At 35.8% G+C, this 16,962-nt stretch overlaps 1 protein-coding gene across 1 annotated transcript; it reads left to right on the forward strand.

Moving 5' to 3' along the window:
- The first annotated feature begins 1,722 nt into the window (after window positions 1-1,722).
- LOC103706855 (TOM1-like protein 9) lies at window positions 1,723-16,793 on the forward strand. The gene is made up of 10 exons (XM_008791106.6): window positions 1,723-2,234; window positions 5,771-5,849; window positions 9,019-9,117; window positions 9,217-9,333; window positions 9,595-9,725; window positions 11,235-11,316; window positions 14,014-14,099; window positions 14,682-14,867; window positions 15,172-15,689; window positions 16,041-16,793. Exons 1-10 carry the CDS (start codon window positions 2,134-2,136, stop codon window positions 16,619-16,621), a joined length of 1,980 nt encoding a protein of 659 aa, XP_008789328.4. The 5' UTR covers window positions 1,723-2,133; the 3' UTR covers window positions 16,622-16,793.
- Window positions 16,794-16,962: the final 169 nt, after the last annotated feature.

Consider the following 16,962-nt stretch of genomic DNA (forward strand, 5'->3'; position numbering starts at 1 on the left):
AAAAAGAATTTGCTTACGGGTCTGCAAGTTGATATGTTGAAGAAAATATAAATTCTCGTATACTTTTATTAGATCTTAATTTACATACAAGACCTTGAATTTGGAAGATCCATATTAAATCTACAAGAGCCAAGGACTCTACCTTATATATATTGGATCTTGTTTAATTAAACTCTGATCCCGTTTAATTAGAACCTACATTTGACAAGTGTCCCTTGAATTTCGTAAATTCTGATGATCTTAAGGGCATTAAGGTAATTTTGCAGTAGCGAAGAGTTACCTTGATGGGGGTGACTCTTGACGGATGTAACCACCTGCGGCGTTTGGTCCGTGGAGAGAGCTATAAATAGCCTGTTAGACTCCTTCTCCAAAACATGCATTAAGGGCTCTCTTCAGAAGACCTCTCTGCTAATCTCTGTTTAGATCAGAGTCATTTTTGATCGCGGTTGCAGATCAAGCTGCTTCATAAATCTCAAAATTTCAAATGGATTTAGCGAATCAAAGTATGATTTACATCTTAAAGTTTAATTATCCCATCAATATAAGCTAGAGCATGATACGTGCAAGATATGAGAGAGAGTCTCAAATAATGAGATGTGCCTCACGAGAGTGTGATGTTTAGTATATAAATGGTCTGAAAAACTCGAAGAAAGTACGAGAAATACGAACCACTGGACAAACCTCACTAGAAGGTATCATGGGAGTTGTGTTATCTAGTGAAATGGATAATAAAAGTTTTTAGAAGATAAACATTTTGTAAGCCACTGGTTAAAAAACTTAGATTACTTATAAATTCTTGCATTACCAGCTTCACACAAGTCATAGAGATTCCCATTAGTACTCAAATATATTTTTTTGATACTATATTATTGTTTTATAGTCCAATATATAACATTTATGGACGAGCTCCATAGATCTTGGGAAGGAATGTGAATGATAACCATCAATTTTTAAAGATATGAATATTTGGCTGGAAGGAGATTCCTTTGTTTATAATCTCTTGGTTACAATCTAGAGAAAAAGAAAAAGAAGCCTTAATACCTATACATTTTGCCTTTAGATTTGCAAGTTAAACTTGGCATTTTTTAAGTTTTATTGCCGGTCATGCCTACAAACAATGCAAACTCAGTAGTAGATTTATTAGCACGGGAAAAATTCCAAACCATTTCTCTATATTTTCTAGGGACCTTTGATCTCCTAAGATCTTCTAAGAATGCCACTCCATCTTACCTCCCCCCTATTTGGTTTGTACCTTACAAAATTCTAACCTCCAACTACCATTTTTCCTTTCCTTTTTTTCTTCTTTCTAAATTAATGATCAAATTCTAATGGATCTTGAAACTACATGCCTCTCAAAACTAATATTTTAACCATCTTTTATTTATGCCAAATATTCATTGTATGTGCTAAGACCTAATCTAATACGGTATAGTCAAAATTATGAAGAGAAGTATTGGTAAAACATTAGGCCTCCATATTTCTATACTTTCAGTAATCATGCGAACCTAATGTACTATACTAATGATACTTATGTGCGATTTTAGTGATGTTATTATCAGCATAAATCCAACATTTTTTTTTATTATTTTTTATATTTGGTTATTGCTTATTTTTTGGAAGCTCATGTCATTTTTATCAACTGCAATAATCTCTCTCACTTTCTATATATATATATCATAAAAAATTTTATTTTATAAATTCCCTCATCCAAACTTTCCTAACGTTGCGATCGAGGCAGAGGCTGCCGCCACGCCAGGACCACCCACCCGTTAAATACAACGAAACATGGACTTATTCCCATTTCTCCAAACGAGTCGTTAATAGATCAAATCACCAACAAGAAGACAGCGCATCGGCGGAGAGAGCCTAGCGAAGATACAGCCGCAGCGAGAGCCATTTCCTTTTCTTCTCCATCTTAAATAAAATATCCGTAAGAAAACCAGGGCCTCGCCGGCGACGGGAAAGGAGAGATCTCGGGAATCGGTTAGGGTTTTTCTCTCTCCCCCACCAAGGGTTTGTGCCCGCCTCTCTTCGATCGGCGGGGGAACAGGTTCCGGGCGAGGCTAGCCGGGATCTCGCCTCCCACTTTCTTGGTTGTTCTGTTCTCCCTGTTGGATCGATTGGGGTGCAGCAATGACGGGCTCGTTGGCGAATCGGGCGACGAGCACCATGCTGATCGGTCCGGATTGGGCGATGAACATGGAGATCTGCGACATTTGCAGTCGCGACCCTGGGTATCGGATTCATCTTCTGCCAGTTTTCTCTCTCCGTTCCATTTTCGAAGCCATCTTTCTGTTTCATTTGTTTCGAATTTGGATTTTTTTGAGGTTTTTATTTGACGATACTGGAGCAGGGCTGGTTAATTTCGATTCATTAGAAGTGTTTTAGTTAAAGACCTGATATCTTTTCGCAGGAAAGATGATAATTGAGGCTCTATAGCATCTGTTAGTAATTTGATGGGATTAAGAATAGGTCTAGGATGCCTTGGTATGACAGTTAGATAAATTCAATCTATTATGTGAGGAAATTTGGACGGCAGCATTTTAAGCTATGAAATAGAAATATAGGTGCATGGATGTAGGAGATGTTCTGCATCTGTCTCATAAGGTTGAGCTATGGAACCATCAGTAAATACTCAAATGTTGGATAGATTAAGTACTTCTCTACTTTTCTGTTTGTGAATCTTGTGGAGATTGGTGTCCTGTTTGAGAGGCTGAGGTCACCAAGATCTTCAGAGATTTGAAACTAATGCAATCACCGTGTTATGCCTTTGACATAATTGAGTTTCCTAAAGCACTGGGGCCAATTACAGTGCTAATTACCTAGATACTACCATATGGGGGACAATGTGGATGTGCATGTACAAATTACCTATGGAGTTTCCACATATGCGATCCCCTTGGTTCTCATAATAACATATCCACTTACGTGTGACATTGGTGCAAGCATCACTTTTATCTGCAAATGCCTTAAGGCATGAGCTAATGGGATGACTTCCTAAAGAAAGTAGAAGCTAGATCTGATCTCTGCATGGAATTTTCGATGCATCTGTTTGGGAAATAGCATTATCTTTATAAGGAACATGAGAAATTTAAATATGTACACTTTTTTATAACAAAAATGAGACAAAAGGAGGTCTATCAAAAGGTGTCTATATAAATAATATCAACAAAATAATGTTAAACCCCTATTGTTTTTATTGGTTTTCCATTTCTTTTCAATTACGGGTATCAATTCTGTAATTGCTAATTAGTGTAATATTTAAGAAATTTGAATATAGTGCACTATTTGGAAAAGCAAAAACCTGAATAAAAGAAAGCTAGAGAAGAAAGAGGGAGGGTTGGGATAGAGACAGATTAAATCTTTCTTTGTTAGTTATGATGGAATTTGGTTTATCTGAAGAGGGAAATGAGATAAAGATAAGGGGGTGGGAGCGGGAAGTGTAAAAGGGAAGGCTAAGATAGAAATAGCGGCTATATAAATTGTAGGAGATAGGTATAATAGAAAGTGAGAGAAAGCTATATATGTATGTGCTTGTGCAATTGAAATATAGTTGGATGAATGTTGGAGATGCTACATGGACTAAACGAAGAGATAGGTAGGAAGTTGGAAACGTGAGAAAGTGGGGCATCTACAATAGAAAAGAAGTGTTGGGTGGGGAGACCGAGACATTTGACATGAGCATGCATGACAGAAAGAGGTGGGAACTGTGTGTCAAGAGTGAACTTATAATTATGCCTGTCATGGACAGCCCAAATTAACAAGACTTACTCTTCCTTCTCCTTTGGAAAAAAGAAGCTTGTTCACGTGGATAAATATTTTTCCTAATAAAGGAAAAAATAGACAAAAAAAAAATCATGGTAAGTTTTTGGTTTGTAAAAATTATAAAGACTCCCAAGCACACATATTAATTGGAATGAGAAAGATGAGACTCGGACCTCTATTAGTCCGGTGGAGTAGATTGCTTTTCCTTGTTGGAATAAAGGAAAGAGATTCATTCCCAAATTGTGCTTGCATTTTTATTGCAAAAACAACATTCACTATGTATGCTTGTAAAACTTGCATCCTAATGATTTTGACCTTGCTGTTTATTCGACCACTACACTATATGGAGGCTCAAAACTAGTAACTTGAATACATGAGCACACAATGTTTTTTTAGTAAGAAAAAGAAAGAGCATTCACAGAGAGAAAGAGGTGTAGACGGATAAGATGAGATGACATCTTAATTAATCATTGTGGTGGGTGAATTGCAAATTAGACTAGCATGTCATTAGAGGCAATCAATATTTTTGCCTAATTTACCCATGCCATTATTCATCGTTTCAAGTGCTGATCATGCTTGTTTGTACCACTCATAATTAAAAAAGATTATTGATTTATTTATTTGTTTGCTTCATTATAGAGTGGCATATAGGCTAACACGGCATGTTGCATGCTAATTGGTAGGTGAACGGCATAAGTGCTAGCTCCAATACCTAAATCCTTGTTATTGATAAAGAGATAGTAAAGTTTTCAGATAAAACTAAATGAAATCTTACCAAGGGCAAAATCAATGGACTTAGAGGACTTAAACTCTTGATTTTTGATAGAGTGTAGATATGAATTCAAATGCTTTATGGTAGTACTTGGTACGAATTGGTCTTATTAGGTCTGATGATAGGTCTCACTCTTGTCTAAAAGTTCCTCTATTTAGCAATTAAGCATCAATCCTGGACAGTTAATGTAATAGAGAGCCGATAGCAGCAACTTCTCAAACCTTGATGGATAATTTTTTGATTCGTTAAGCCAACTCTATCTATTTGGAATTATTAGTTTGGATTGGTCCATGCAGAAAATGAATAATGTCCTTGGAAAATAGATTTACCACTTAATTAAATGCAAGTTTCTTTAGATTGGCTGGTTTTGTACACCCCCTGTAGTATTTATTGTACATTTAGCTCTTCTTGGGTCCTGTCCTATCATACAATTTTTTGTGCTCAAAATGCTAGTTTTGCTTTTTGAAATACTTTGTTTTATGCCCTGTCATATTATGTTGGAAACTTCACATCTTTCCAATTAGTGCACCCGAAGAAAAACAGTTGCTTCACATTGTGTCATGAGACTTGGTCTCCTGGTCTTCTGGCTTAGTACCAATAAAATCCTGATACTTACTGTCCAAACAAAATCTTCGGATGGTCTACTGCCCAATTCTTTGCTTTTGGATGTTCTTTTGAAGCTGCATATATCAAAATGAATTCCCCAACTATTTGCATGTGTAGCATTTTCATTAGGGAGGTGAGATAGGACTTTCTTCTTGTATTTTGAGTCCTCAATCATTGACATGTTTTCTGGTTTGCTATATTATGTACAATCCTTTGTTTGGATATGCATTGCAATATTGCAAGAAAATATTGCCAGACTTCTAGAATTTTGTGTGATCTAATCTGCTGTATACTCTGTGATTGAATCAAGACTTGTGCTTATGTAACTTTAGTTTATTCTTGACATAAATAATAATGCAAACCATGAAAATCTTCTGTAGGCTTCTATTTTCTTGCTAATTGTGACCTAGAATGACCTTCAAAATGGTGGCACTGATGCACAAACATTTTAATAATATATTTCATCTGTATAATTTAAGAGCATAAACATATTTAAACCTTTATCCTTCATTTATGTGCTCTGATGCAATGGCATCTGTTGATTGATGCTCATGATATCTAAAACAGAATAATAGTAAATTCACTGTTCTAATATTTTATTTTTTTTCTCAATTTTTGGTTTACCAGACAAGCAAAGGATGTTGTAAAAGGACTCAAAAAGCGTCTTCGGCATAAGAATCCAAAAGTTCAGCTTCTTGCATTGACAGTGAGCACCAAAATTATTACTACTGATTCTGTTCTGTTACTCTGTTGGCATGTACTATTTAAAAAATAATCTTATGCTATTGCTTGTAATTTCCATGAATACTGTTTTTCTTAGTGGAATGTTCTTTGTGCACAACTTCTCTTTTTTCTGAGTCCCTTGACCTTATCTTTTGTATCCATAATAGCTTGATCTCCTACTCTACATACTGCAAAGTAGCTGTCCTCCACCTGCTTCCTGATATTTCCATGCTCCTTAGTATGATTGTCATCATAGTCGTCATCATCAAATTCAATCTATCTAGAGCAACTTTAGCTTAATATATTCTATAACATGTGCTGTCGTTGTATTATTAATTTATGATATTATCAGTTTTTTAAATGTTAAACATATATATTTATATTAGTTTTAATGCATGTGGCTTCTGCTAGAGATTTTAGGTATAAGATAAAATGCAAAATATTTTGACATGGATTTGACACTGTATATCTTCCTTATGAAATTCTTTTAGATTTATTTGGTATATTTCGTTCTTAAGGTAGATAACTTTCAGTTTTTCTATGTCAAACAAATCACTAATGAATTTAGATTGTGACGGACATGCAATTCTTTATTCTTAGCATGTACAGAAACATGGATTCCCAACTCAAGAAGAGTTCCCTCTTGGACTCGTTCTTCTTAGAGTCCAACAATGTTGGAACCATTTTCTATAGAAACCTGCCATGGTTTGAGCTTTAAAGGAGAAATCTAATTAGGGACTTATGGGAATTGAAAAGTTGGGAAAATTCGCTGCTTTTATAGTGTTGGGATATTCCTTGATCCATTTAATAGTTAAATTTAATTTAGGTCTCTTCTTCTTATTTAATCAATATGAAATTTTGTTTTGATTGTACTTCACTTAGGCATCAAATTTGGGTTGCGAAGAAATGATACTTAGTATGTAAAAATATTATTTCTTCATATGCAAACTTTACTTTTAGAAGGTATGCTTACATAACTATGAAATTCAATGCTACAAGAATTGCTAGTGTCCATGATAAATAAATGGGGATCAAGAAATCATGAGCTGGTCGTAGTGTTTGTGATTGGATTTATGGTTCTTGTGATTGGATTTGATTTGGACCCTTAACCCAGCGAGAATACCAAGGCATAAATGGTGAGAGCATGTGAGGACTCGTGCCGGCATTTGCTTAGCTCCATATCTCCGAAAATATGAAATTCAGACTCGTGACAAGTCAGGGCCCTAAAAGAATTACTAAGGAAATACCGCATCTAGAACTCATTTACTCCGAAATTTAGACAGAAATAGAATCGTTATGCTGGGATCCCAAGAGCACCATCCATAAATCGGTTACTAGTACAAATAGCATAAAGAAATGTAACCAACGTTTATTGGAATAAGCAACCCCAAAGTTTTGGGACCAAAAGCGGTTAGCAGTGACCATTGAATAAGTCTCTTCGGCGGGTAGATCTTGGATATTTATACGGGGCCAAGGAACCTAAATAACTCCTTCTAGCTAGTCTTTTGGGGTAAGGTCTTGGGTTGTTACAATAAACCTACTACTCAAGGATAGAAGTTTATTTTTTCAACTAACTAGTGACTTACGGTATCTTTTTCTCAGAGTAAGTCCCACAGAGTTGATTGGAAAGATTTCCACCTTAATTGTAAGGAAGCACTGAAGTCATGAAGAAGGCCTGTGATATTTTCTTTATGATTTATGGTACAAGCTTTTAATTTACTAAAATCTTTAAAAAGAACTCAAGGTTCCTTGACCAAATTAAGCTGACATCTTAAGAAATAAGTGGGATGGGAACTAGGTCCAAACTCCAAGCCTTTACAAGCCCCGAAGCCGCATATGTTGAGACCTTGGAGATTGTTCAAGAAAACTGGTGAAGCATCTTACAATCAAGGTAAAGAGCAAGAGGACTCCTTGTTACAGCATGGGATTAAACCTAGCTATTTTATTCTTAAAAAAAAACAAGGTATTTTAGTGTAAAATCATTGTGACAAAGGAACAAAGCATGATCCCTTATCATATCGGCCTATATAGCATTATTAGATGCCCTAATGCACTCATGGATAGTTATAAACCACGCAAAATGAGTATTTATCATTAAGTGCATATCTGTCGGGGAAGATTTGGCAGTATGATAGATGTTTGTGCATATTCTTGATTATTGTAACATTATTCCATTTAATGCATATATAAGCTTTACATTCCAAATTTACACCAAATTAAAACCATGTTTTCATTTTTGTTATTTGTTATGGTCAAAATTAACACTGATTCAGCTTATGCCAAATGTCATGTTAGAAGGTTATTCCTAAGAATGTGGAGAAGATCCTTGGTGCTGTTGCATTGTCTGTGAGGTTTCTTTTAAAAAAAAAACGTAAATCCTGATTGTCTGTAAAACAGGTTTTATGATAGCAAAGGGGAGAACTGTTTTTCATAAGACTCATTTTTTGCATTTTGTAATTTGTTTTCCGTAGCTCGAGCATCTTTTAATTTGAATCAAGGTTTAAAAGATTTTGATTTCAGCCACCTTTGGGTCAGTTGTGGACCTTTGGTCAGTTATGTCCAGAATAGTGGCCTAGGATTATCAAGTACATACAGCTGTTTGAAGCAACTCTACTTATTTGATTTATTTGTTCTGTTCATAGTTGTGTTTCCTCAACACTTTCAATGATGATAGCTAAGTACTAGTAAGTATTTGTGATTTTATGAAGTATATAAGTTTTTCACAAGTCAAGGGATGGGGGTTATTTTACAATACATTACATGGATCTGGTTCATGTCTGGGGTGTGATTGTGGCTAAGGGTCGGATCCTTTCAGTATCTAAGAATTTAGTCTTAGGGACCCATGTTTAAGTGATGTCCAAGTGTCATACTACTTTCCATGCTCAATTGTTGGATGTGGTTATTTCCCACTAAATCAAAGAGTCTGGGTAACGCTTATTTTAAGCATATTTGCTATGACAAGTCAACGAACAAAGCAAATTCTCAAGGAGTAAAAAAATGCCTTTGTCAAGCATCTATAGTTATAGGTTTTTCTTTTCCATTGCGACACTGGCACCATTATCAGTTCCTCTTTTATATTCATTCGGTTGCTGCTGGCTTGTTTTGGAAATCCTAGACTAATGGAGGCATGTTCTTGCTTTAACTTATACCAGCTTCTGGAAACAATGGTAAAGAACTGCGGCGATATAGTCCATATGCATGTTGCTGAGAAAGATATTCTGCATGAGATGGTGATGATAGTGAGAAAGAAGGTTTTGACTATTTCAAGAATAACCTTATTTCTTATCCACTTTTTTTTGTCCTTGATTCCTTTTGAAAAGTTTGAATTACCTCATTGTAAATCCTTGCAGCAAGCTGATATTAATGTCAAGGAGAAGGTACTTCTGTTAATAGATACTTGGCAAGAAGCAATTGGTGGTCCACAGGCAAGATATCCACAATATTATGCAGCATATCAGGAGTTGTTGGTATGCTTTTGGACTTCTAATACAACTTTATAAGTTGTGGCGATAGATATGTTTACTTTTTAAGTTGTGGATAAGTCGCTGCAACTCATGTCCATCCATCTGAGAAATGTTGTTGGGGTGGATAAAATTATTTTGACATTTTTTAGTAATAATTCATGTTAGATTATCTCATTATCATTTATATACATATGTATGTTCTTGCATATTTAGATACATATGTAGACATACACATGTTCCTGAGGTAAACCTTTTGTCCATCAGCGTGGGGGAGCTGTATTTTCTCGAAGACCTGAGAGATCTGCACCTATATTTCCTCAAAGACCTGAGCTAAATCCTGATTATCAACAAGAGGCACCTGAGTCTTCTGCGGGTTCTGATTTTCCTATTCTGAGGTGCATAGTGTTCCCCTTGCCCAAGGTTTTAGCATGTCATATGCTTTCAGGAGTGCAACATCAGCATGTACTGTAATATAATCTGTTCATTCCATATAATATTAGTTTGTTAAATCTAATTACTGTTACTTTCTGGGTTGTGACAGTTTGCTACGTCTGATACTATTTTTGACACCAAGTTCTTAGAGAATCTTCTTTCTTGGAGCCTTCCACTTGCCTTTTTTAGATAACTGCATGTTATCACTGACTTATTTTAAATTATTAAGTGATGAAATAAATTGGTGTTTTTAGATTTTTAAGCATTCAATAGCTAGTGCTTGTTCATGGGAATATTTGTTTGATATGCATGTACTTTGTGCAGTAGTAACCTTGATATTTTACACTTTAGATACTTAAACTATCAGAGAAGCCTATAGTCGATCTATTGATAAACCACATTTGTCATCAAAGAGACCTTTCTCTCTATCAAAAGCTTACAGCTCATGGAAGTAAGGAGTTGTACAAGTGAATCGCCTCGTATGTTAGGACTTACTAGATTAGCATTTCTATTATTGCATTCACAATCAATGAATTGCAAATTATTAAGATGATACCTGTACATAGAGGAAAGAAAGTTGCGGTTTGTTAATCAATAGGAAGAGTCAAGGGCAGCCCAAGCTCTGAGGTTTTGGGATGGATTTGACTTGGTACACTTTCAATCTCCATTCCAACTCGAGGACCATAATTTTGATCAAATGAGAAAGTTAAGGGATATATTTTCATGTTTCAGTATGTTTTGAAAAATAACCTCCTTAGCTTATGACTGAATCTCAACTTTACATGAAAAGTAGAAAGCTACACCAGAAGATGATGAAATTTGAACATTGCCTTATCTGTCTTCCAGTTTCAAGCTTCTTTTTATCATTTGTATGTTTTATTTCTGGCAATTTGAATGAGATTTCATTTTCATTTTTCTAATATCATAAATCCATACTGTACAGAGTGGGGTGTTGGACAATGGTTATTGGATTGCTTGTTGCGTGTTGGTCAAGTGGAAACAAAAGTTTCCATTTTGATGTGAAAATGATACAGCCGGATTTTGTGATTTGTTGCTTGTTTATGTTTGCATATTTGTCATGCCCCTATAACAAATTTCCAAATTTGTTTGTTATTTGAATTTGGGCCTGATTGCTTTCTAAACACTCAAGCCTGGTAAGTTGCATTATTATGGAGGCTTTCACCTCATTTGGGGCTTTAGTTACCAATCGCTTTTAGATGAAATAAAAGGAAGAGTAACCAAACCTATAGTGACAGAATATATTGCAAAGTTATAACAACTTCGTATTAATACTCCCTTTTCTGATCTATTCTTCTTAATATCACACTAAATTTCTGTAGATCTTAACTTTTTATGCTATGTCCTTTTATTCTGATTACCTTTATCCTGATTATGTATTGTTTTTCTGTTTGTCTTCTTTTGGACGTTCCTATGTTTGATGTTGTAAATTGAAACTAGGTTTTTTTGTTCAGCCTCGCAGAAATCCAGAATGCCCGTGGTGTTATTGATATTCTTTCCCAAATGCTTAATGCTTTAGAGCCCGGGAACAAAAAGGTAATCTGCAAATTAGTGCTGCTGATTATATTTTCATATCTAAAACTGGAGTAATTGTTGAGACTTGAATTTTACTTATGATTAATGTCAAAATATGTTAACGCTACAAATCTTCAATGCAACTTGGATATCTGGATTGAAACATCCAACAATCTGTTGAAAAACCTCGTGCTGCAAACACTTAACTCAGATGCTAGTGTTGTCGATTATTTATAGGCTCATTGTTTGAACATGTTGCTAGTATCGGATTATCTTAAATTAACTGAAGCCATTTTGTTGGTTAGACATTGACATATATATTTAGATTCCTTTAGTTTTACGAACTCCAATCAATCAAATGCAAATTTTGTATGGTAGGCTCAAATAACTTGTAATTTACTTGGTTTGCTAGGCAAGGTTGGCTCCCATTTGAGGTTGCGTTAGGCTCAGCTCTGATTCTACTGGTTAGATCTCAATTCTGGACTAATATTTGTTGCGATTGGTTGGTTCTGGTCCAGCTTTTCTTGGTTTATCCTTGGCTCAATTAGAGTTCAGGTCTTGGTTTGGGACTCCTGCCTGACTAATGTATTTCAATTCATGCATTGTTGAGGTTTGGGTCAGGTTGTGTTTGGGTAAGGTTCAAGTCCATCTGACCCACGTGTGTGACATATTCAACTGGTTATTATCTTAAATCTGCTTTTGGCCATTTTTGATTTATTTTAAGCCAGCAAATCAAACATGTAATTATTTGAGATCCAGACCTAGGCTTGATTCTCAAACCGAGTCACTTACCCAACATTTTTAGAAAATTGATTTGTACTCACCAAGTTTCAAATATGGGATCTTGCACATAACTTCCAGACTGAATTCAAACTGACCTAAAGCCATTGAGTGCATAGTTTAAATCCCCAACAGAGAAACTAATGAACTTTTAGACTTGGCCTGATCCAATACCCCTTGTGTTGCAATTTATAGAGTGAATCTGATAAAAGTAAGATAGATGGCTTTATATACATACACAGACAGATAGACATGCATGCATGCATTTTATACATACTTATATTTATACATATTTATGTAAATATGTAGATGCACGTGTAAGGCAAACTTCATAGGGAAATCAAACCATATCAAACCATCTCCTTGAAAATTTTCCCCTTTTGAGTGAATACTTCCCTCTTGGTTCACAAAAGACAACAAAGAACTGTTCCAACTAGAAGTGCAGTGCATTTATTAATTTTTATATATATCACTAATTCTGAACCATATGGAACCATATTCATCCACCCATCCATGCACACATGCCCATTGCTAGGCTAAAAAAAGGTTGTCCGGTGCACGAGGTTCCCACCACTCTTAAGATCTGGGACGGGACAACTATATGCAGCCTTACCCTTGCGCATGATGAGGATGTTTCTGTGTTTCAAACTCGTGACACCTACGCCACACTGGAGCAACCTTACCATTTTCCCTCATGCCCATTACTAGGCTGTGCATGCTATATATGTTGCTGAAAAGACCCTTTTTCAAGGTTTTGCCTCACCTCAGACCAAGAGGCAACATGTTCCAAATATGCCTTGAGGCAAATGGTTGAGTCTGTACAGAGGGCAATATAGAAGCTCATGTGTGGCAGTGGTTGTCTCTTATACTTTGCTTTAATGGAAAGCACAAAGATAAGGTTTTAATGTATTCTTGCATGACCTTTTTCTGTGGACTAAAATGCCAAACTTAGAAATTGCCAATGCGTCATTCATTCAGCTTTGCACCAATTTTAGAGTATTGAACTAAAGTTTATCACTACTTGATATACCTTATTTAGGATTTTTCAAAATCGAAGCATTTGCAGTGAAAGTAACGAAATTCTTACAAAAAAAAAAAAACATGCAGCCATTAAATTCAACCTTGCCTTTTCAAATGATATAAGAGAGAGCTTATCAGGCATAGGTTCTATGGTTTAACTTTCATATATATATATATATATATATATATATATGTATGTATGTATGTATGTATGTATGTGTGTATGTGTTTGTGTGTATATGTTTATGCATGATGTTCCTTTTCCATTGTGAAATGAAACATATATGATCTTTATTTGTCTAAATGGATGAATATGAGTATCTGTATTGTATTACAGTATGTGTATCATAAACACTGGAATTGCTTTATTGTTCTCAGGGCATAGCTAACTTGGTCATGCCCTGTATTTTCTATAATTGTAGAGCATGCGTTGATGATCCACATCGTTCCTCATGATTTATGACATCCAAAGCTCTTCTGAACAAACTTTTTGGTGTGGAAACTTGTTATCCATGCATCAAGTAACCGCTAAATGGATAACTTTTCCATAACACAACAAAAGTTTAGCCATTATCCATCTCTAGAAGCTATCAAACACTCGAATTTTGGTGTACTTGTGTTTTCAGACATGCAGGCGAATGACATTGATCGTCCCTCAGACGATCCATGATATCTTTTGGAATAGATTACCTAGGAACACTGAAGCTGTCCCAATTTAATGAATAATATGCATATACATGTGGAAGTATGGACTGTCAATGAAGGAAACTTGTAATTATTATTTCAATTCTAATATCCTACTTAGAGTTCACGAAGAAACTGTTAGCGTATGGTACTAATCAGGCCAACTGCATTTCTAGATTTCTACCATACAGCTTAACTTTACAAGTGCTGAGCCATGATACTGCTAATATTCAGGGACTCACACAGGAGGTGCTTGTCGACCTTGTTGATCAGTGCCGTTCAAACAAACAGAGAGTGATGCACCATGTGAACACGACTTCGTAAGACTTCCAAAGAGTTATTTACGTTTCAGTGTGTAATCCTTAAAATACAGTTGTTTGTAAAGAACATTTGAACTTTTTTTCAATGTTTTATTTTGTCAAGAATCTGATTTAATTTAATGTTATATCCCTCTTAAAGGCAACCTTCCATTTTTCGTATGTTTTGTTGAAATAAGAACTTTATGCTTGTAGACAAAAAAAACTTTTGTCCTTGTCATTTAGTTTTCTTTTTTCATGTATCCTTTTTTTCTTTGGCTAGCCTTTCTGTTTCTGTGCAACTCTCTCTCTCTCTCTCTCTCTCTTAATTTTTAAGGGCTGTTTTATATGCTGGCATTTTGCCAAAGCTGCCTCAAAATCAATGTGTATAGAACCATACATAGTTTTAATTTGAATACCTCTGATTCCTTTTCTTTTCCCTTAACATAGAACCAAACAAATCCAACATATTATGCTTTGACTTGCTGTGATATAGGAATAAATCTTTTTTGTGCAATATTAACCTAATTGGAAGTCTGAATGAAATTTTGGTCTGTTGCAGTTTGCTAAATGGCTGTTTACTGTCTGCTTTCTAAACATTTATAGGGATGAGGAACTGCTTCGCGAAGGACTTGCACTAAATGATGAGTTGCAGCGAATTCTAGCCAGACATGATGCCGTTCTTTCAGGAATTGCTGTTCATGCAGAGAAGCCAAAGACTCTTCAAGCACTTGTAGATGTTGATGATTCTTCTGTAACAAATGCAGATAGCAGTGCACATTTGAATCAAAGGTAGTCAATATTCTTTCAAAAACAACTCTATTTATTGCTTACTCAACAGTTCACCTGAAGTTACATATAAAGTTGCTTTTAATGTGTAGTGGTCATTTATTTTCAATCTGATAAAACTTTGATGCACCAATAGGCGGGCTCTCCTTAAATTTTGTTTGGCTGACCTTCCCGGTGTTTCTTTTGACTGCTTTACCTTTAAATCCATGTTCAAACTTTGGCCTTGTTTGATCAGGTCGAGGGCTTTGATTTTGTTCATTTTCAATTTCTCATATTTGCCTGAAGGCATAATGCATTTATTCTGTAGGTCCAATATGAGCACAAGCACAAACAAGCAGACTCCTCTTCAGCAATTACTGCTACCTGCTCCTCCAGCATCTAATGGTGCGGCAACCTCATTAGAAATAATTGATCCTAACATGGACCTTCTTAGTGGCGAGGATTTCAGTAAACCTACATCGGAGAATTCACTTGCACTTGTACCTGTTACTGACCTAGTTGATAGTTCTGCTAGCTCTGGAACTGAGAAGAACATTTTGGCTCTTTCTGATATATTTTCTCAAAACAGCAATAACAGCAACAAACCTACCAATGCTATTGATTCTAATACAGTGTATCCAGCATCACAGACATATCCTGCTGCACCTCAGCTTCAACTAGAACTCCATCAGTCTACAAATTATTCCAATGGAAGTGTCCCAAATTCTGGGGTACCTCAATATGAACAAGCAGCTTATATCCAAGCAACCCAATTGAATCAAGCAAATCCTGCATGGAATAGTCAAAGTTCTCATGGCTTGAGTTCCCAGCATCAGGCAACTTACAGTAAGTCTTCTAGCCTTTCCTTGACTATTTTACTGCTTTTAAAATACAGTCAAGTGACAAAACATTCTATCATCAGTGGCATGCCTGAAATCTCTGTTCTTCTACATGTCAAATCTTGAAGTGGTTGTCCATGAATGTTTCTTTTTCCACATCTGCTAAGTGTGCTATGGAAGGTTAATATTTCTAAGTTGTTGCATGGAAATACTAAACTAATTGATATTGATTGAGATGTTTTTTGTTATTTTTCAGTTTCCAAAACCACCACCATCTCTTAAACCATACAATCTATCGCAAGTTTTCATTGGTCATAGGAGGGCATAGTATCACTAAAATCTCTTTTATCTCAAACAGATACAAATGATCAAGGTGGAGCTCTTCCTCTGCCACCATGGGAAGCTCAGACTGTTCAGAATAACCAACTGCTTGAGCCTCAACAAATGCAGAGTGGCCAACTTGAGGGAGTTATTCATCCCCGGCCAATCCCAAGCAGCCACCTTGGAGGAATGCATCCTGGACTAATTCAGAGCAACCAGCAGATTGGTATGTCAGCCCCACCAATGCAGAGCAACCAGCTGGGAGGTTTATATTCCCAACCTATTCAGGGTGGGCAATTCATAGGCATGCAGCAACAACTCATGCAGGGTGTTCAGTGGATAAATTATGGATATGGTCAACAGCCAGAAGCTCGGTACTATAATCAGAGACCTCTGTACCCTTATGTGGGTCCAAATGATATTTCTCAGAGAATGTATGGGCTTTCCCTGCAAGACAACAGTAGTTACATGAATATGAACTCCTCTTATCCAATGTCTGCTTCATCCACATTTTACAGTCACCAGTCCAACAGACCATCAAAGCCTGAAGATAAGTTATTTGGCGATCTTGTTAGCTTGGCCAAGTCAAAGCAAAATAAACCCAATGGAATAAACTAGGGAGCTCGTAAAATCAGTGAGCACATCCTATTATTATTATTTTCTGGATTGTTATATTTATCATACCTTTTTTGGAAAATTTATTTTTTGCTTGCTTATTTGTATGTTTATTCTGTTGTTCTTTATTATGTACATCTTCTTCTGGAGAAAGAAAAAATTTGATTGGAGGTAACTGGAAAGATCCATGCTTAGCTTAATTTGACAGTTCAGAGATGATGAATTTCTGTTAGTTTTGAATTCTCTCATGTTTCTCATTGTTATGTGTCATTTTTGGCATCCTACTTCATGACAACTTGCACTATCAAAGGCTGTTCAAGGAGTGTCTGATTTGTAACGGAAAA

The sequence above is a fragment of the Phoenix dactylifera genome, chromosome 1 (genome assembly GCF_051530095.1).
Source record: "Phoenix dactylifera cultivar Ajwa chromosome 1, Ajwa_hap1_PhDact_Kaust_v1.1, whole genome shotgun sequence".
NCBI lineage: Eukaryota > Viridiplantae > Streptophyta > Magnoliopsida > Arecales > Arecaceae > Phoenix > Phoenix dactylifera.

Bases quoted from the DNA above. Each gene is read 5' to 3' on its own strand.
- LOC103706855 (XM_008791106.6), top strand. From the start codon at position 2,134: ATGACGGGCTCGTTGGCGAATCGGGCGACGAGCACCATGCTGATCGGT. The intron at 5,850-9,018 runs GTGAGCACCAAA...AACTTATACCAG, and splicing joins TTCAGCTTCTTGCATTGACA to CTTCTGGAAACAATGGTAAA. The intron at 11,317-14,013 runs GTAATCTGCAAA...GCTAATATTCAG, and splicing joins TAGAGCCCGGGAACAAAAAG to GGACTCACACAGGAGGTGCT.